The 20,492-nt window shown below is 42.2% G+C and overlaps 8 protein-coding genes across 8 annotated transcripts; 3 read left to right on the top strand and 5 right to left on the bottom strand.

Annotated features, from left to right (window-relative positions):
* The first annotated feature begins 757 nt into the window (after window positions 1–757).
* Window positions 758–1,625, top strand: BYT42DRAFT_583645 (uncharacterized protein). The gene is made up of 2 exons (XM_051569796.1): window positions 758–979; window positions 1,055–1,625. Exons 1-2 carry the CDS (start codon window positions 835–837, stop codon window positions 1,498–1,500), a joined length of 591 nt encoding a protein of 196 aa, XP_051419488.1. The 5' UTR covers window positions 758–834; the 3' UTR covers window positions 1,501–1,625.
* On the bottom strand, window positions 1,626–2,803 carry BYT42DRAFT_583641 (uncharacterized protein). Its single transcript, XM_051569795.1, has 3 exons — window positions 2,336–2,803; window positions 1,997–2,260; window positions 1,626–1,910 (listed from the first exon to the last, which is right to left on the bottom strand). Exons 1-3 carry the CDS (start codon window positions 2,721–2,723, stop codon window positions 1,669–1,671), a joined length of 894 nt encoding a protein of 297 aa, XP_051419487.1. The 5' UTR covers window positions 2,724–2,803; the 3' UTR covers window positions 1,626–1,668.
* A 785-nt stretch (window positions 2,804–3,588) lies between these two features.
* On the bottom strand, window positions 3,589–4,456 carry BYT42DRAFT_503346 (50S ribosomal protein L13e; the record flags this gene model as incomplete). Its single annotated transcript, XM_051564896.1, has 3 exons — window positions 3,589–3,813; window positions 3,917–4,090; window positions 4,211–4,456. The coding sequence occupies 3 exons, from the start codon at window positions 4,454–4,456 to the stop codon at window positions 3,589–3,591; spliced, it is 645 nt and encodes a 214-aa protein (XP_051419486.1).
* A 4,790-nt stretch (window positions 4,457–9,246) lies between these two features.
* On the top strand, window positions 9,247–10,728 carry BYT42DRAFT_617286 (uncharacterized protein; the record flags this gene model as incomplete). The annotated part of the gene is made up of 3 exons (XM_051572173.1): window positions 9,247–10,028; window positions 10,154–10,484; window positions 10,615–10,728. 3 exons carry the CDS (start codon window positions 9,247–9,249, stop codon window positions 10,726–10,728), a joined length of 1,227 nt encoding a protein of 408 aa, XP_051419485.1.
* A 568-nt stretch (window positions 10,729–11,296) lies between these two features.
* Window positions 11,297–12,130, top strand: BYT42DRAFT_583631 (Rhodanese-like domain-containing protein). Its single transcript, XM_051569794.1, has 4 exons — window positions 11,297–11,461; window positions 11,557–11,683; window positions 11,749–11,807; window positions 11,877–12,130. Exons 1-4 carry the CDS (start codon window positions 11,348–11,350, stop codon window positions 11,970–11,972), a joined length of 396 nt encoding a protein of 131 aa, XP_051419484.1. The 5' UTR covers window positions 11,297–11,347; the 3' UTR covers window positions 11,973–12,130.
* Window positions 12,131–13,616: 1,486 nt separating this feature from the next.
* Window positions 13,617–15,722, bottom strand: BYT42DRAFT_548968 (RIO1 family-domain-containing protein; the record flags this gene model as incomplete). The annotated part of the gene is made up of 6 exons (XM_051566045.1): window positions 13,617–14,144; window positions 14,216–14,432; window positions 14,501–14,922; window positions 14,984–15,119; window positions 15,184–15,487; window positions 15,560–15,722. 6 exons carry the CDS (start codon window positions 15,720–15,722, stop codon window positions 13,617–13,619), a joined length of 1,770 nt encoding a protein of 589 aa, XP_051419483.1.
* Window positions 15,723–16,724: 1,002 nt separating this feature from the next.
* On the bottom strand, window positions 16,725–17,074 carry BYT42DRAFT_583619 (uncharacterized protein; the record flags this gene model as incomplete). Its single annotated transcript, XM_051569793.1, has 2 exons — window positions 16,990–17,074; window positions 16,725–16,915 (listed from the first exon to the last, which is right to left on the bottom strand). Coding segments are annotated over exons 1-2 (256 nt in total), but the record flags the coding sequence as incomplete, so codon positions are not given.
* Window positions 17,075–19,599: 2,525 nt separating this feature from the next.
* Window positions 19,600–20,127, bottom strand: BYT42DRAFT_617283 (uncharacterized protein; the record flags this gene model as incomplete). Its single annotated transcript, XM_051572172.1, has 3 exons — window positions 19,600–19,686; window positions 19,835–19,949; window positions 20,015–20,127. 3 exons carry the CDS (start codon window positions 20,125–20,127, stop codon window positions 19,600–19,602), a joined length of 315 nt encoding a protein of 104 aa, XP_051419481.1.
* Between the last annotated feature and the right edge of the window lie 365 nt (window positions 20,128–20,492).

Here is a 20,492-nt window from a genome sequence, read left to right as displayed (position 1 = left end):
CTTTTAATGTGAGTCATGTCACACAGTGCCAGGAAAACGCACAGCGGCAAGGCACCTGATGTGATCTGCAGCCAGTGATTGAAGCTGACACTAAATTGGCTACCCTATTTGTGCTTGTGTATGATATCATTTGGTACGGAGGATGACCGTATTCTTGAATGAAACTGGCGCGGTTTCCGATCATGTTCTAACCATTTGTCTCACCGATCAACTTGATGTTTCCAGGAACAACGCCCCATTGTCCACGGAATACAACGTATCTCACTACTTTATCGATCATCCCAGCAGCTATGATACTTTGTATGAAAGCAGTCGATGAACGAATCAATGATGTTGTGGCTTTTTTTTTTTGAAACAAAAAGACGACATAATCAATCGAGGAGTGCGAAAAAAGGGAGACAAAGAAAATAAAGTCCGAAAACTATGGAGTCATAAAGTAAGGATCACCAGTCGGGATGAGGCAGGTCACGGTAGGTGGCTACCTGTGGCTCTGTCGAAAAGGCGACTTTTTTCCTCCACGTCAACGATTCAAAGCTTTGAGCGAAAAGATAAGCATCATCATCGGTAATAGAAAATTTTCGCGTTGTAATTAGGGCGATCAGCCCAAAATCAGCAGAGGCGCCACATCTTGTGAGCTTGTGAGCAGATGATCGAGAATAAGCAATGATCATTTATGGACTTTTGTGTCGGTTTCGACCATCTCCTTCAAAATGGCCCCTATATTATTCTTGTTCAAATAAACTTTTCTTCTTCTTCTTCTTCTTTGTATCATCAGTGCACTTATCAATTGATTTCGGGTTTCTTTTACCTTTTTCTCTGGCCATATAAAAATACATGCATCGCTTACGATCCCTCGTTTACATGGAAAAATTATGGTTGCGACCTCATCCATGTGTGCCAATTCAACCAAGAAGCAATGCATTGCGGAACAATAGCTCGCCGCCACTGTGTAATCGCTGTTCACAGCTTATTCTAGCAGGTTAATTGACTTGTGTTTTCTTTTTCCATCATAAAAAGTAGGTCGCTTTATCAGTATGGTACTAAAAGGGCTCAGTAGAAGATGTAGATGTGCTTCATCCCACTGACGAACCCGCGCGTCCGACGAAACAAACGCAACCACCATCAAGCGTTGAGATTTTATCCACCCTGTCACCCGCTTCTTCGTCAAGCTCAGCTAACGAATCCAGACCGAATACTGAACAAGCGCAATCAAGTAGCAACAAAACCAGCAATGATAAAATAATGACACCAGATATATCATGCCATCGTTCAAGTTGGAGCCATCCTCGACCAGTCATCACAGAGTCAAAAAGATTATCCAAGAAACGACCTTCCAGCACGACCATTGAGAGCGTTTCTGTGCCATCCACCTCAGCGTCGTCCGTGCTTGATAATTCAATCAAGCCCTTGCAGCGTACTGCATCGCGTTTAACCTTGAAACGTAAAAACTTGACCAAGAAATTAAAACGAGCTTTCTCCGTGAATTTGAAGCGATCCTAATTTGCTGTATAATGGCTGTATAATGAAAAAAGTGGTATGCCAAGGAAACGAAATATCCAAACAAAAAAACTATTATACTTTTTATTTATATTATCTTACATGTGACCGTTGGGTTGGAGATGCCTACCAACGGAGAAATAAACATAGTACAAAGAAAGGGCAGAAATTCTAATTAATCAAACGGTAAGCGGGAGGCGGTACGGCCATGGCATTGTCGAGACCATTGACGCCATTGGCTTGCGCGTGCGGGCAGTTCTTGTGAGCCAACAGCATCGTTTTTAGATTAAGAATTTCCTCTCGAAGCATGGTCGCTTCTTGTTGCAATACATTGTTCTCCACACTCAGGGTTTCAACATTGTACTGCAAACGTGATAACCATTCTTTCTTGCGCTGACGGCACTTCAGAGCAGCTAGATTATCATACAACAAGTCAGTATCTGAAATCATAGGCAGCGCATGCATAACTGTCAGCAGAGCCGAAGAATCATTTATTTACCTTGCCGGTTCCTTTCTAGGAACTGCTGTCGCCGCGTCTCATCGTCGGTGTTGTCGTCCCCCGATTTTTCAGATTGTGGTGACTGTTCTGATTGCTTGCGTCGCATACGAGGTGTGACGGGAGAAGAAATGGTGGAAGACGAAGTGGGAGATGCAGTGGAAGGTGTCAAGGAAGGAGTTGGCAAATTGACGGCTTCGGTTGTCATGGAAGGGTATGGTGCCTGAGGGATGGAGTCCTGTGCTGGTGCTCGAACAGTAACCGATCCTGGAGAAAAAACGACAAACCATTGTTTTAGTTAAAACTTCTTCAACCATCATGTGATGATAGGATAAAGTTTACCTGGAGGTAGTATCCCAGTGGAGGCTGGTTGCATGACCGCTGTATAAGGTGGTATCGCCGTTGGATGAAGGGGAACAGGAGAACCATAGTAGGCGTACGATGTGGGCATTTGCTTCTGGATAAGTTCGGGCGATACTGTGGCAAACGGCACTGGTTGGTTCTGCATTGAAGGTGGTACTACGCACTGCTGTCTATCGGTCCAAGGTTCGGAAGGAGGGCCAGAGAGAGAAGCAGGTGGTGGTGGTACGTCATTGGAAGTTGGTCCAGGAGGAAATCCGGGATTTTCATAAGGATGCCAGGAAAAGGTACCTGGCTGTGCACGGTTTTCAAACATGGGTTTGCCGTAATCCGCCTGAGCGGGGGCAAAGTATCTAAAGTTTCCATCCATTGGTTGTGATATAAACTGTGAGTGATAAAAACTAAAAAGCTGACAGGGAAACAGGTAGAAAAGAAGAGTAATAAGTGATTCCCCGTTCGAGGCCGGGCGCTCAGTGCATTAAAAACCAAAACTCAGGTGCGAAACATTCAACAAAAAAATATGACCCACTGAAACCAATCTGGATTCTGCTATTCATCTTTCATTTGCTGATTTGTTAAACCATGACGACACAGCTTATTCTGTCGTAAATCCTGTTGACCGGTGAACTCGATACGTTGTTGAACAACAGAATGAGAAGGGGGAGCTTTGCGCCTTATTGCTCGTCATTCGCAGAATGTACGTTCATGCTCAATTGCAGCCATGTTATGATTCTAGATAATACCTTTGTTCTTTTTGTTCTTTTTAAACTTTACTGGAGCGTTTAAAAGCAATTCCGAAACCGGTTAAAATGTACTGCACCAGTCAAGGCCCTTTCCCGCCTTTACTAGATTTTTAATCAATAAAATGGAAATGAAAGCTTTATTTTTCTGCAGAGACAGTTTCGAAATTTCTTTTCATTTTTTGATAATTTTGTCCAAAAATATAGCCATGAAAAAAGGGATAAACGTTATTCGACTGCACCGAAATGTCTCCAACGAAAGTTTAATGCAAAAGCATTATCACTCACTAACTTTCCCAATTTATGCATGACCATTGTGCAACAGTTGAAAAACAAGTCAAAAACGCAATTGCCAATCCTTTTATTTTCTTTTATATAAATGTTGATGTCCATCTCAGACAAGAAGGAAAAGAGATAATTTATTTCTTCTACAAAAAGCCGGAAAAAGACGTATGTTAATTCACTGTGATTGGAACTGACCAATTTTGTAATCTCTCAAAAAGAGCAACTTACCTTGTTAGCTTCTTCCTCAGCCTTATCGCGGGCACGCTTCTCACGGGCACCGAGAGTGCGAGCTGCGGAGCGGGCATAACGGAGCTGCATGAAAGCGTTGACCTTCTTCTCATCAGCAGAGATGGCGCGAGCTTCAGGAGCAGCAGCGACCTGCTCAACAGGGAGAAGACCACCACGGAGTTGAACAGCGGAAGCGAGCTCAGCAGCCTAAGTGAAATACAATAGTGAGATTTTTTTTTTCGCTTCAAAATGCACATAACGTGACGGTTGACGCCACCATGAAAATGAGAATAGGAACGAATTAACTTACCTCAGCATCACCCTTCTTGGCCTTACCAGCCTTGCGGGGGAAGACAATGAGCTTAGCCTTGTAGGCCTTAAGACGCTGAACATTGAGTTCGAGCGATTCCTGAGAATTGTTGCGACGGCGGTGGTCGACAGCAATGCCAATGGTGCGAGCTTCCTTGGTGCGGATACCAGCCTCCTGTAAGATTGAATTGAGGGGAAAAAAGTGGCGATTCAACATTTAGCATTTTTCCCATTCCAACTTGACCCTTCATTTTGTATAATGCTGGATTTGGCGTAACCGATCAATCCAATTTACCTTGAGTTCTTCGAAAGTGAAACCACGGCCGGATCTCAACTTCATGTTGTAACGAAGAGTGGGGCAGCGGACAGCGGGACGAAGAAGACCATCAACGGGTCTGGGAGCAATACGGGCAGCCTTCTGGATGCGCGCAACTCTTCTAGACTTCTTGCGACCGGCCTGGTCGAACCAGGTCTTAACACGGCGATCCCACTGCTTGCGGAAATGCTGGTTGGGCAACTGGTTGTTGTGCTTCAAAACCATGGCCTACAATGAGCATGTCCCAACAATGAAGAGAAAAAAAAAATCGATCAACAGATAATAAGTAATCCGGCTTCAAATCCATCCATGAAAAGTAATTTTCCATCATCCATCATGATCGTCCACGTCGTAAATCAATCGATGATGGCAGGATGTATACTTCTCTGCGACTATTGACACATACGAATTGACCAGTAAGGGAAAGAGAACGAGACGAAGTATCGGGAACAGGCTGCCTTGTTGGGTTCCCGCTTTGGCTGCGTTTGTCCGGACCTCCCGCACCCGGCCAGCTGATTTTCGAAAAATTCGTGTCAGCCAATCAAATCAAAGAATGGCGTGACTTGAGGAAATTTTCCAGGAAGCGCCACTGGAGCGCTTTAAAAAAAAACTTGGGTTGTTCCTGGATCAACAGAAACGATAAGCATCCTGAAATTCTTAAGTTCTTGAGTCCTTGAGTCCTCGAGTATCAATGTATATTTTCAGTATTCAGTTGACGTGTACTCGTCTATGTAGGGTTTGATCCACGAATATATCATTAGAACAGTCAACTACCAAATTTGTTGCTATAGTTCTCAGCAAAAGCTCGATGTGCTATTATCGTAAATAGCAGGCAAACAGGAAAAATCGGTTCAAAAGCCGAAAACGAAAAGCAATCGAAATGAAATGAGATATCGCCTTGGCTACGTTCTGCTATGCAAATAGTAACACATCAGGAAACGGCCCAGTGTAGTAGGATCATAGGTTTGTGTGGTCGGCTTCATCAAAATATAGCTGGATCCATACAAATCGCAACTTCAAGCCGATACAACGACAACAACCGCTGCCCGAACTCTATTCCTATTGCTAATTTTGTCATGTTGCTGTAAGCTGATCTCCTAAGATATTCTTTTGAAAGAGGTATATTGTTGCTTATTTCAAATTTCATGGAAATCAAAGCATTCAGTACCATAACGACTATTGTAATTTAGAGCAAGCGCATCGAAGCTGTATGTGTTTTCGTGGCTGAGGATACCAAGACAATTTCTATGCATGGAATAGGAAATGTTCGATCAATAGTAAGAAGTCCATTGGCCCTCTCTATCGCAGGTGTACCATGCATGGCTCAACCATGGATTAGCCGTAAAGATTCCGCTATCTAATGGATGAGTGTGATATTTACCTTGACAGAACATGCAAGCTGAGTTTAACAAAAAGAAAAAAAAAAAAAGGCTGTCTGCCAAGTTCATTCCTGAAGACCTTTTACTGCTGCAGTATCAGATTGGGCTCGTATTCACATTTGGGCTGATGCATCATTACTAAGGACAAGTGGCATTGTGTGACCAACTTTACATATTTGGCTTCAGAACGTCAGACTTTGTCATGTAGCTTATCATTTCAAATCAGCTCTTATGATGCTCTGAGATATCTCGTAAATGCTTCGAGAGGAGGACCACATCAGTCATTAGAGAAAGTGAGGAGCCTTTTACTCATAGGGTTGTTATTTAAATGTTTCGTTTCATGGTTCGGGAAAAAAGAAGCTTCTCAAGATATTTGCGCGGATTTAGCTTTTTGGTTAAATGACAGGGAGCTTATAACTGGACAAAAAGTGATCGGTTTGTGCCATGTGCCATGTGCTGAGCACTGAGATCTTTTATGGATTGTTGTACCGACGGGTTGATCGTGTCAACGATCAGTTTGACTAAAAAGAATGGACAAAAAGGAGCAACTAGAAAGCGGGATCTGGCGGTAGCGGCTAATTCGTGGCATTTTACCGAATTGGCTGTTCATACATTGACATCGGTTCCCAGGACTGTTGACCGATAAGGATGGCATGTTTTACAGAATCGTGACAGATCGGCTGCTCCGCAAAACCGCACCAACAACATTTTAGGATTACAGTTTCCCGTACATAATTTACATATCGACGCTCGTTCTTATGATGACATTATGCATGAAGATGTAGATTGCCGTTTTGCGAAACAGAGATGTGCACGCATCACCTGTCATTATCTTTGGATCTAAAGAAGCAATTTTCGTTCTTTCTTTGATTCGAACTAATGATAAGCACACTGACATTAGAATAGCTGCATTATCGCAGCCACGCTTTGGAGTGATCACTGCTCATGATGCCCGTATTGCAGATAATAATGGGAAAAAATCATAACTTTTCGCCAGGGAGAGAGTGGTGATCAGTTATATAACGTACTCTCCCCACCACGATGTCTCCACTTGCAGTTATTCAACACGCCGAATTCGATCAAAGGCTGTGTTGCTGCGTCTCAGAAACACACGTCCTAAGCATTAGGTAAAAGGCTGGCTCAATGGCTACCGCAATTAGAAGTTGGTGTAATGATCTACTGGATGCATTTGGATTCATCAATGGTTCGAGAATGGTTATATGACATATGTTATGAAGCAAAAATCAGTAATAAGGATATGACCAAATATCCAATCAGAAGCAAGTTTACGAAAAAGCACGCTTCAGGTGGTGTATTAAATGATGGATCGATTTTCTTACCCACACAATCCATCCAGCATCTTGTGTTACATTGTTGCACAGATCGGGTGCTGAATAAAACGGAAATAGAATAAAAGTTATTGAGGCTAAAGTCACCATTTTCCCCACATGGCCCTCTCCTTTGGTATTCCGCGACAGCCGACGATCTCCCACTTCCGCGACTCGGCCACATGGCGTAATTTTTTTTTCTCGCATTTTCCGCACAGTCAAATTCAAGTTGGCAAATGATATGACTACAGGCGCATAGGGGTAATCCCTCGGCTTTCTGTGTAATTGATGTACCATGTACCAAAGTGGGAATTTTGCTATAACGTTAAACCAGTTTACTGGCCATTATGACCGCCATTGCAGCTATTGATTGGATCATGGGGTAACTGGGCTCGCCACTTACATATGACAAACCGCTTCTGCCATCCGGAGCACGTTTTACCCGCGTGCTCCATGATACTTACCGCAACGCTTAGCAAATATCAGGGTCCCCAAGGGTTTTCTGTGACAAGGTACGGCAAAAAAAAAAGGTTTCTGCCGCTATGTAAATATTCATTGTTGCAAAGTCGAAGAAGCTTCTCTTTGTTTTTGTTTGTGTGTCCCCAAAAGCCCTTTTTGATCGGATCATTTTCTCCACAGCATTCAATGGTTCTCTCCGAACAAATGGTTCGCCGGCGGCTCATTTCAAAATTGTATGCCCTCTGTTGGAGCGTGCCTGAAATTTTGCAATCAATTATTGACAAACATTCACCCCCATTATCAAGGCTCCTGTGATGTCTACGAAGGACAAAATTTGTCGTGTTTTTGTTCTTCATCTTTTAAGACCGGGGACGAAAAAACAAAATGAGGGTTTTCAACGCCGCGAAGCGGGGAAAATGCTTCCAAAAACATTCCGTTTATCCAGCTCCGAAAAAGAAATTGCCCATTTAGAGTTTAGTGTGATGCGGGGGAACTTCGAGACCTCAACGTATTGCACATCATGTCATTTATTTTACTGCAAATAGGCAATAGCTCATATACGGCATATCCGCTTTTATCCATTGCTTTTGAATAGGTTTTTTTTTTTCATTGACGCTTCTCGAAGCCATTCAATGGTTACCAACTAATAATTAAAATGACAAAACTTTCTTGTCATTTTCCTATTTTGAAGTGGTTGGTCTAACAGGAAATGCGTGATCAGCATTATCGTGAGAACATCTAGATATCACTGTAACAAAGAGCGATACGTTATCAAGATAACATCTTTGCCTATATCGTCATTCGAGATTCCTTATCACCCAAAAGCATACTATGTGAACTTATCCAAATGAGGTAGCAAACATTAGACTCACGATCCGAAGCGTACAGTGCGTAGTAATCAAGTACACAATCCATGTCTTCAATTCCCCCACATTTTCAGCGCTACAGCAAATCTTAATGGCTCATTGCAATCCAACAGACTGCATATACATGAATTTTTTTTTCACCCCGGGGTTATAGATTGCAAAATATTAAACAAAAGAACAAAAAAAAACTCATTGCAAATAAAAAAAAAAAAAAAAAAAGTTCACAGTGATGCCAAGTGGTTTTGTGGATAAAGGGATTGTATGAAAGGTCTTGACGTTGAAAATTTCCCAAGGGGATTGAAACGGCGATGGCTTATCATGGAATGGATAGATAGAAAGTCTCGAAAGGAACGAGATGGTCGATTCTCAAGATGCCAAAGGTTAGCGCTCGATGATCCTTGATGGGAAGGATTAATAGAAAGTGTTAAAAAAGCTATATCGGTGAAACATTTGTAGTTCGCGTATCAGAGTGAAGCGATAGGTCGAAAATTACCATGGTACTTGCGACATAGGTAAAATTGTAGCTTCTTTTATACCTTTCCTGGGAAGATTGATGTGAAATGTCATAACGGCCGGATAAGCTAATAAGGGTAGGGCTGCTGCCAGCGATTGGATTGACCCAATAGACGCATCGTTGATGTGTGACCAGCGAACGCGTAATTCAATTAAATGTTAAGACGAAAAAAAAGGCACTGAAAAAAAACATTGTGCAAACAATCGAGAGTGAAATACCGCCACCTCCCACACATGATATTCTACTAAGCTAACGAGGGGAAAAGGTCTTTTTTGTAGCTGACCTTGAGAAAAATGTAAAAAAAAGAGCGGATTTCCCCACTAAATAAAAACGGACGGGAAAGGTTTGGAATAAGCTTCTTTTTCTTCTTTTCTTTTTTCTCGCTTCTTACTTTTTTTATTCTATCACGCTTTGATTTCCCCTCTCTCTTTTTTTTCTGCCTTGTCAAATTCTACCCCATTTCACGCCCATGAGCGAATACACATATTCCATGACGAAGGATCCGTCTAAATTCGTTCCACTTTATCATCATGAACAAGTACCTTTTCATTCTTTTTCTCGACCACCATCGACCCATGCCAAATCACAGCCAGAATTTCAACCGACTACCCCTGTTCTTTCGTCACCATTGCAACAGCAAGCACTGCAACAGACGACGACAACAACAACAACACAACAACCACAGCCACAGCAACAACAACAAACTCAGGATCCGTGGGCAAAGAATTCCATGACCAATCCTGCTTCGTGTGATTTGCAAGATGTCATTCTCTATTACCAGAATCAACCAGACTTGCTCCGTTTAATTTTGCTGAGCAAATTGGAAGAAGACAAACGACGAGCCGAAGAAGCTAAACTGAGAGCGAAAGAATTGGACCTATTGTTACTGCAACAACAACAGTTACCCCACACACCTTCCATCCCCGCAGATATGTCGTTTAATACCAGTAATTCCATGATTTCAACTTCGCAAACGCAATTCGCCAATTTTGGAATGCAACCTACACCTCCGCCTAGTACCACTTCTTCCATTGATCAACGTATCATGACCCAGTCACAGCCTCTGCATTTGCGAAGAACCAGTTTGGATGCGATTCTTGCCTCGCCTCAATGTGCACCCACCATGCAACGACGGGATTCGGCATTAGGTTCTTCCTTGGGTGGCAGTGCCAACACTGACGAATTAGACGACAGAACATTTTCTCCAATCCCCACATCGAACACCGCGGGAACTTTACTTCAAATGGGCAGGTAAGGAAAAAAAAAATAGAAACGAAAAAAAAAAAAAATTGAGGACCCCACCTTCCGTTCCCGAGTCAGAATCTTTTTTTTAATCTCGTGTTGTTTTTTTTGGGCCTGTCCTTCCCCTTTCATAGTTATACTCCGCCAAATCTGATGTCGCTAAAGCAACCACATCCGCTATCGCCGTCCTACATGGATGAAGTACCTTTCTCGGGCACCTCAATGCACCTCCAATCGGAAACTCCACGTTGCACCAGCGTAGAACAACCATCGGCGCAACTACGTCATGAGCATCATTATTCTCAGCGTCCCCGACGACGACGAGAGATGCAAGCTATCACCAAGATCGTGGAAACGCGTGAAAATCCATATATGGATGGTTACTTTTGGAAAAATAACGGCAACACAATACAAAAGAAAACAGGCAATAAAAGTGTCTATTACAAATGTTCCAATAGTACAAAGGTAACTCATCATTTTTTGTGTTCGATATGATGGATGATATTGTGACGTGATTCGTTTTCATCGATGTGAAAAAAAAAATCGTCTCGAGTATTCGTACTAATGTTTGATGTAATTTTTCTCATTATTGTAGGGTTGTCCTGTCAACAAGACCGTTACCTGGAAGGATAATGGCGAGTTTTTGATCAAATACAGAGGCGAACATCTACCAGATTGTGGCAAGGTACAACGTATCGTGGATATGTAAGATACCTGGTATCGACCCTGCAAAAGCGCAATACCCAGCTTGGATTCCTCTTTCCTTTTATTTTGTGCTCTATTTTTTTTTCTTTTGAACCATCCTCATCATCGTCCTCCATTGACCTCCAACGTCGAAAATTCGCCATACATATCGCTTGACATATTTTCCGAGCTTCCGCTCAAACTCTACACACGCGCCCATCCACTGCACATACAAAAAAGATGTTGATTCTTCGCTGAACGTCTGTCAATCAATCTCTTTTTCTTTTTCCTTTGAACCACCCTCGGACTCTCCCTTTCTGATGGTTAAACAATATCCCCTTATGACCCATTTGCTCGTTACATGATCTCTCCGCTTCCCGATTCCCAACTCGAAAAAAAAGAAAGCCCAATCTAGATTTCCGCTGGATGGAGATCGTAGACTATACAAGAATCACCTTTTTTTAAAAAAAAATCTTAACAGCATAGAGATTAGAAGACTACCCTTACAAAAACTTTCATCAAACACCTCCCCTCCCCAACTACACATCGTCTATTATCCGACTGATCGTAAACAAAAAGATTTATTCACGACCTTTTTTTTTCTCTCGTTCAAAAAAAATCGCTTCTTTTTTTTTGGTTTCACAATGTCGACTGTGCCACAAGTGGATAGCGATGTGTTGGTGAAGCTAATGCAGGATAAAACGAAAAAAGCTGGCCAAGATTATGTTGTAGTTGATGTGCGCGATCATGATTACCGGGTACGGTCTCTGATAATCCCAACGCTTTCTTGAAAAAAGGGCCATGTCATTCCGTCATTGACCCGTGCATAAAACTTACTGCTTGGAAACCGTAGGGTGGTAACATTGTCAACGCCATAAACTTGCCTTCAAAGACATTTCGTCACGGGTTGCCCGAATTTGCCAAGAAATACGGGCACGTACCGTTGGTGTTTTTCCATTGCATGCAATCACAAACACGAGGTAAATGAGCACCTTTGGACATGGCATACATGGCCCAACAGTTGTTTGACTGAGCAAGCAAATAGGACCCAAGGCAGCGCGTATCTATCAAGAGTATGTCGATGACCATAACATGTCACAAAAGGTAAGAAGAGGAAGCTCGGTATATCATCAGAAAAATGTTTAATTGCTATATACGGTCCTTGCATGATAGGTCATGGTCTTGCGCGGTGGCTTCCAGTCATGGGTCGCCCAATTCATGAAATGCTCCGACTTGGTCACAAATTATGATCCCTCCGTGTGGGAATGAAGAAAATAAAATCCTTGTAAACCTCCTCAACATATTAAGTTCTTTTGTATTGCGGCAGTTAGAGAATTGATATTTATATTTATATTGATATTGATACTGTATATTAAAAATCTTTGAGAGTTATGCACGTTAAATCATGTGCACGGTCTCTGATTGGCTAAAAAGCAAAAACATACATTTGATTGGGCACAACTGTGTAAAAAAACCTGTTCTTCGGCTGCAGGAAGAACGTTCATCGGTTACTTTCATTTCCTATGCACTCTGAATATCCCAACACTCAACGCCTGGCCATCCATTTGTAAAATGAGGAAATGGTGCAATTTTCCGAAGATGAGAATCCTCAAATAGTGGCAGAACGTGCTCATTTTGACAGCATGGTTTGCCAAAAACAGAACGGATCCTCAAGCCCGAGCCTACTTTACCCTGATTTCCCATCGCAACACGTATATCACCAGAACACGAACACGGAGAAGACGTCAACGACGCTTTGACGGTGCAATCGGCCGGATTTACGCTGTGTCACCAAGCAATCCGAAAAATATTATTTAAGGATGATGTTGTATAGCTTCGCAGGTGCGCAAAGTTTCCAAGATCTTCGCATAGTTAACGGCGTCATCATTCCAACTTTCCAGGCTGCAGCACTACAACTCGGCCTGCTCTCAGATGACAGCGAATGGCAACTTGCTCTTCAAGAAGCAACAACTTATCAGATGCCATCATCACTTCGAAGACTATTTGCAACTATAATCACTTTCTGTGAGCTTGCCGACCCCTTTGCCCTGTGGTTGCAATCACGTGATCATTTAGCGGAAGATTATGCTTATATCTGGAGAACACAAGAGGGAAACAGGGCAATAGAGCCATCACAGACTGTGTACAATCGTGCGTTGTTGGAGATTGAAAACCTATTGAGCACACTATCGAGATCACTGACTGATTTTGATGGCTTTGTCGTTCCACGTCCTCAAGATGCATTTCAAGCAATCATCGCCGAAAATCGACCAGACTGACTAGAGAACAGATGGCCATTTATCGCAGAAGCTATGAGCGAGCCAGAACCACATTACGAATTCAATACGAGCCCGCAGGCCATTGCACAGAGGGTGTACGGCTTGTTATTTTGAAGACAATATTGTGATAAAGCTGTATCACCGTGTGAATTTGAGCGATGATAACTGGTTCGAGCGAACGGTCCGGTCACCTTGAGAAAATCACTTGTTACTCTCGGTTCTTTTCCCCATTTACTAACTACTGATTGCGATCGTTCCGCTGTTAAAAGAAATAGGATGTACTTGCCCTCGCGAGGGATGAGAAGACCCACATCAAACTCGGCCAAAAAATAAAAATAAAATAACAGCTTGAAGGAGGGCTGCAAAATTGAACATCTTGTATTTTGTCAATCTAGGCAAAAGAAAAACGTATACAGCACGATAAGCGCATTCTAATTGTGATCCCAAATGTTTCATTCAGATAGAATCATCATATACATGGTAAACGATTCTCGTGAGATGTTATTTCTGTGGAATTTCGTGGCCATGACTACTGTATATCCTGCATACTTGTGCTTCTAAACTATTTCATAACCAAGCTAATGCGACATCTTCCAAGAGAGTATATCGATTATGCAAAGGATGTGAGATTTATTTATTTCTTTTTGCGACTGACTTTGATCTTTCTCTTCTTTTCAGCCTTTGGAAGCTTGTGTTTACGTCGTTCGCGTGCTTCTTCCTTTGCTTTCTGTTTGCGTTCCTTCTTCGCATCTTTATCTTCATTCTTCTTTCCTTTGGGCTTTTTGGCTTTGCGATCCCCTTCATCGTCACTATCATCACTGCCTTCCTCATCACTGCCTTCCTCATCGCTGTCTTCGTCATCCTCGTCGTCGTCGTTTTCTTCATCTACGTCGGATGTATCTTCATCCTGGACATTTGCGATTTTGGGTGCGTGGTTTTTAATATCCATGCTCTTGATAGATGCTGTTACTTCGTTCAATGCATCACTTCCAAGCAGATTCGCATATACAAGGTTTTGCCCACCGCCTTCAGCAATAAGCAGGGTATCTCTCTCTGCATCAATCACCTCGTCTAATGTGGTTGGTATGTACGACTTCATGAAAATCTCTTCTTCCAGAAGATTACGCTCCTTTTCCGGCTCGGCGTCCATGCGAGCTTTGATCTACACAGCGAGTATTTCCGTCAGCCATTTCTATTTCTCGGGTTGCAATTGACTTGTTCGCCCATTGTTACCTTTTCCAAAGCATCATCAACGGCAGCCTCCTCATTACTGAATGATGAATCGGTGACGAAAGAAAAGAGGTCCATCAGGGACATTACTCGAACGCCTTTCTTGGCAAAATAGTCGGTAACATTGGACAGATCCTTGCGCAAAAATTCAGAAGCGTGAGGATGATCGTGCTCAACGGATTGTGAAACATCGATGATATACAGAGTTCTCGAATGATATCTAAAATAACCATCAGTCACGTCGTCTTCATCATCAGCATGATGTTGCCTCTTTTTAGCACAACTTACAGCAAATTGTATTCACTCAAATCCGCATGAACCAGCTTGCAGACCTGATACATGGTACGGACGTTCTTGATTAATTGATAGTAGAGAGCAGGAAATTTGGAAGCTTCGATTTGCGCATCCTTCAATCTTGGGTAGGCCCAGCCGTTCTTGTCACCCAAGAATTCCATGACGAGCACGTGCATACGGAGCACCAATGCTTCGGGCGACGGAATACCGGCTTGCTGCAGTCGTCGCAAATTACGCATTTCTTTTTCGGCCCAGACCTTGACCATCTTACGAGGATTCGATTTGCTGTAACCATGTCGGAAACGATATTCACCACTGACATAGCGATCACGGTCCTTGAACGTTAAAATCGACGTCTTGTATACTTTAATGGCACGGTGCTTGCCGTCTTCTGTAACTGCATGGTACACGTTGGCCTGTCGTTTCCAATATAAGTCATCCAATGTCTTTACCGCCATCACTAGTCTCCCAGCTTACCTCTTTACCGGTACTGATACAACCGTTGATCTCATAAAAGATGCCTCGATTTAACATTTTGAACAGAATGATACGGGTACGAGGATCCAGCACTTGTTCGACCGTCGCACGATCGGCTTTATCCTTTTGTGTGTTTCTGTAAAGATTGATGAGTCACTGGCGCATAGTGGAGCGGGTAGCAATGAACTGATGGGACTTACTTCTCACCGCTCGCCTTCTTGCTACTTAATTTGATATCACTGGCAACCGAAGCCGAAATTCGTGGTGGTGGTTCATAAGCGCGCACCTGAATGCGACTGGCATATCGTCCCAAACTTTCAATTTGACTTTCCAGCAATTGTTTTTTCGCCGCCACTGTGGCGGTTTCTTTAGCTTTCGGATTCGCCGCAGGTGCCGGTTTCTGATTCGATGCCGGTACTGGCTTTGACGAAGCAGGTGCCGAGGAGGGTGTGACAGTATTGTGAGATACCTGTTGCCTTAATCGGTTGTATTGCTTTGTGAAATCTAAAGCAACCATGTCACTCGTATTAGCAATCTTTGCTGCAAGATTGTCAGGTATGATCAGCATCTACAAACCTCCCGTCACACTATCCCACATGTCGGTGTCGTTCAGCTCATCGTCGAGATAATCATCGTAATCGTCTTCCTCTTCCTCGTTGTAATCGTCAATATCATCGTACAATTCGATTTCCAACTTGGGCTTGAGTGCTTCTTTCGCTTGCAAATGTTCTGCTGGCATGGTGCTTTGGTGAATGCAGGAAACCGAACAGTGCTTGACCCTTTTTTACATTTTCTTTTTTTTAACACCAGAACTTTTTTTTTCGATTCAAGGTTCGGGTTCCGATTTGACAACGAAAAGCTGTCACACACAAATTCGGGGGTGGCGTTGCAGCCCGCGTCGCCCAGATGTGCCTCTCGATCCGTTGATTGGCATTACCTTTCGTTACCAAGGTGGCTCTTACCGGATATATAACTTGGTGACAAGGCAAAGACATTCAAACTGAAGCAGGTTCAAAAATTGTTATACTGCTGATTTCTACCCACACTGTGATCCAATTCCGAATCAGAAAGTCTCTCTATGACGATAAGGAACAAAGGCTCTTTCATCACGTATGAGTCAGGCGTTGTGCAGCGGAAATTATGATGGTGACATTCATGAATTTGATGAAATAACAAGCTGTTCACCCGCTGTGCAATGGATGCCACCTGCTACTGGACGTCGCCCCCTTACATTGAGCGACATTCGTCAGACAAAAGCTTAACGCGATACGGCATAACCTGGGCAAGACTCTTGATGGAACTTTGGTATATTAATGTCAATACCCTGGCATACCGTACAATCATAACTTTCAAACATGTGTGCATCAGCACTTATTGACTCTCTCAGTCCCGTCCCGCCCAAGGTTATGATAGATCTAGAATGTTGTGTGGGAATGTTGGGTATTTAAAAAAATGAGTTAGTAAACTCTTTGATTGATTCAAATGTCGTCAAGATATTTTACCCTTGTTATGTGAGGTAGCAGATATCCAGAGCTTCCCGACAAAAAAAAAAAAAAAGAAACGATACAAATATAAAAAAAAGTAAACAATAGGTGCGTCAGTAAAAACCCTGTAAAAACCCTGTGGGAAAAAAAAGGAGGAAAAGGCTGCAAGAAGGTCTATCGAATAAAAATACAAAGTACATACGACAAACTACAAACTACAAAATAAAATGGTCGGGAAGAAATATCGAAGACAATACCACGGGAAATAATCCAGGTGAAGCCAAGCTGAGGAGGAAGTGTAAGCACTTTCTGATGAAGAAGGAGAGTCAGACCGCCGACGATGCCCTTTGACGACAAAAACCGGATTGGCCACATTTGGTGTGCGAACAAAGTAGAAATACTTGGAGGATGGATGGCTTGCCAGAGCGAAAAGAAAATGGAAAGAAAACTAAAAGCTAAAGAAGGGATAGCGAAAAAAAAAACGTACGTTTTGTTCTGTCGAAGAACGGATAGTCATATCACAGAAAAGGTACCTTTTTGATATTTAATCGACTTGACCGGTTACAGATACACGCGGGATAAACCATAATCTGGATGATGGATGATGGATGCAAGGGGATGCAATGATAGTGAGAGTTATTCAGGTTAACAGAAGATAGAGGAGAAAACCAAAGAAAAAAGAAAAAAACGAAGACAAAATACATGTGGATTTCCCATGGATGAAACAATGGTCACTCTGCCAATGCAAGAATGATGAGAAATATCGTCAGATCAGCTACATGGAAAAGTCTTACTCTAGAGAGAGGTAAATCAGAGACAAAGAAAAAAATTGAAGACAAAAATATGTGCATTTCCCATGGATGAAACGATAGTCACCCCACTGATACATGAATTCATAGATCGAAGCACGTCTGCTCCATGTATCACTCGATCATCGAAAACTGAAGAGAATGAAAGGGCATAAACAGTATAACTGACAGAAAACCCAAATTAAACGATGCTACAGAACACCCAGATCGACATCATCCACCATCTTTCTTAAAAAAGAGCTCTACTCACATTTTTATGTGAAAGACGGCGATACTCTGTTTGACCATAAATGGCGCAAACGGCATCTTGCTGCTGATTGTTTCGCCTATTATTGTGGAAGTAGGCAGCGAGGCATGGTTGAAAGATAAAAAAAAGAGGTTTAACAGGCCCTGATAACTTAGTGTAGATCATGTGATTTACAAAATCGCTAATTTCCCAAAGATATTGTTAACTGGTTGCGCGTGTGATCTTGAAGATCACAAAACTTCAGTATACACAATATTATTAGTATAAATGTCGTTGTCAATATCTTGGGACGCATGAGAGGCCATGGCTTTGATGGAGCTCGGGGTTCTAACTCGGGACATGGCAACATAGAGTTGGCCATGGGAAAATATCGGTTCAGGTAAAAATAAGCCAGTGGAGTCAAAGGTCTGACCTTGGGCTTTGTTTATAGTCATTGCGAAGGCAAGACGTACAGGAAATTGCACTCGTTTAAATGGAATTGCTTTTTCATCAGAATCATTGATAATTGCTATGCGCGATAGCAGTACACGTTTTCCAATGTTGATTCCATTGGCAATTTCTGCTTCGATAATATGCAGATGGAAAGATCAGCATATTAAACGTGTGCGGATTGCATAAACCATTTGTTTGATCGATGTTTCTAGGCAGCATGATTGGGCAGCCAATACTAAATTTAAGGGAATGCGGTGGCAGGTTGGCTGAATTTATAGAGTTCAAAATTTCAATTAGTGTGCTCCAGTTGAATTTCCTCTGTGTCCATGCTGTCAGCACATTTGTATTCGCAGACATCTCCAGGGAAACTGTTCAGCAGCTTCTCATTGAGAAAGGCCACATGTCTGTTTTTTGGAGCCAAGATGGCACGGCTTATTAAGAATTCTCTCGAGGGCATTTCTGATAAAGAATGGCCATATACTGCATATATCAGATCTTCGACATTAGAAGGCACCAGCATCACGGGTGGAAGTAACACCAAGTTCCCATTTGTGTACGGTTTTGTTCCACTACTAATGCGCAAAAGATAAGAGGCGAATTGATCCAATATGTTAGCATCCACACCACTGCTTAAGCGAGTTTGTTCTACACGCATGTTTGTCGTTAATCGAAGACCCCTTACAGATGGCCAGAAAGAGGCCCTATTTAGACACTGTTCAACAATTTGGGGCCTGGTTGCTTTGGGGTTCACTGGAATAACTTGACCAAAATCAGTAGAGCTAGCATGGCCTGCTTGACGGCAACTTGCACAAATTATATTCATCATAAATGGCAGTTGGACTAAAAACAAAATCGGATATATGAAAAGTAGAAGAAAGCCGAAGACAATCTTCCTTTCTCTTTTGTTCAAAAACGAAGGGGACACACATACACACTTGATTTCAACCAATTGGCAGCAATCCATGCGATTGAACATGTACATCTTCAAATCAAACATTTGGTTAGACTTGGAAGAACAGGTTTTTTTTTTTTTTACACAGTTGTGCCCAATCAAATTTATTGTTTTTGCTTTTTAGCTAATCAGAGCTTGTGCACATAATTTAACGGGCATAACTCCCGAAGATTTTTAATATACAGTATCAATATCAATATCAATCAATCAATCAATATCAAAATATCCGCATAATGGCACCAGTCACGGTGGTAACCAAATTGGGCACTTTCTGACAATTGACAAGGAAAGCGCACGTGGCGACGAGGACGTCTCCTCATCAAGGTTTCCCAGCCAAATAACAAAAAATCGAAGCCACTCATGCTTTTCCTTTTTTTTTCGACATCAACCTTCTTCTTTTGAAAAGAACTACGATCCCCGTTGCCATTCTGCACCGGCGGTCCTGAGCACAAAGAAAAACGCCCGAATTCAACCTTCAGGGAAAAGGCCCGCCGAACGCTCTCAAGCAAGGTAAAATCAATGTCGAACGGGTTTACAAGCATCCCATGGATATCGTCATCGAAGAAAAATCTTCTTCTTTTTCTTCTTGACAGAAATCTTCATACGAATCGTAAAACACTCGACGTCTTCATCACCCTCGTTATCGTCGCTATCTTCTTCGTCTTGACGAACTTCTTCATGCGAATCGTAAATCACTTCGACATCTTCATCATCGTCAGATTCTTCTCTTTCTCTTCGTCTTCGTCTTCATCTTCATCTTCGCCTTCTCTTCGTTCTTGCTAAAAAGTTACATACCGTACACGTTAGAACTGAAACTAGTAGACTTCAAAAAAAAAAAAATACACGGCTCACCGGATCTGCAATTTTTCCGCATGGTCAGCCAATGCTTGGACCTCTCCAACTTCTTTCAAAAGCTCGGGCATATACCTTTTGTAATCCCGAAGAATCGGGGCCCTTGGTGGCAATCCATTTCACTTTTTTGGTCAGGACGTAAAGTGGTTTTTCAGCAGTTTTTAGCGCTTTTTCGAAGTCTTCGTTTTTCCTATTTGAAAAAATTGTTTACTAGAGGAACGTCGATTAGAAAAATAAAAAGGCACACAAGCTTACGATTCAACATAGAGTTTCGCGAAGATTGGATTCACAAAAAGTGAGTTGAGCGTGGATGAAGAGAAAAGTGTCAGCACGCCATATTTAATAAAAGAGGACACGGCATTTTGCATCACTTACGATCAACGAGTTTAGACATTTTAGGGAGTCAAAAGACAAAGAGGAAAGGGAAAAAAAAAAGAATCTGTCGCGTTTGGCGCTCTTATAATGATTCCAAAACCAAGTCACTCATGGTTAATACCGTATATGTCGTGACTGTTGTTCGTAAAATACGTTTGCAATCAAGTAAATAATATGGAAAAGGGGTTTGTTGGGTTGAGTGAAAGAATACTCGTTCAAATTTTCAATAACTGGATTGTAAGAGAAAACTGCTTGGTTTTGTTTGTTTTTTGGTTCTCTTCTAATTTATAGCATAACTCCATATGTCACAGTTTTCGGAATCAGCAGACTATTTAAATTTCATGAAAACATACAACAA

Source organism: Radiomyces spectabilis (assembly GCF_025331425.1).
Source record: "Radiomyces spectabilis strain NRRL 2753 chromosome Unknown BYT42scaffold_13, whole genome shotgun sequence".
NCBI classification, from domain to species: domain Eukaryota; kingdom Fungi; phylum Mucoromycota; class Mucoromycetes; order Mucorales; family Radiomycetaceae; genus Radiomyces; species Radiomyces spectabilis.
The sequence above is the reverse complement of the archived record's forward strand: the minus strand, read 5'-3'. Positions and strand labels throughout refer to the sequence as shown.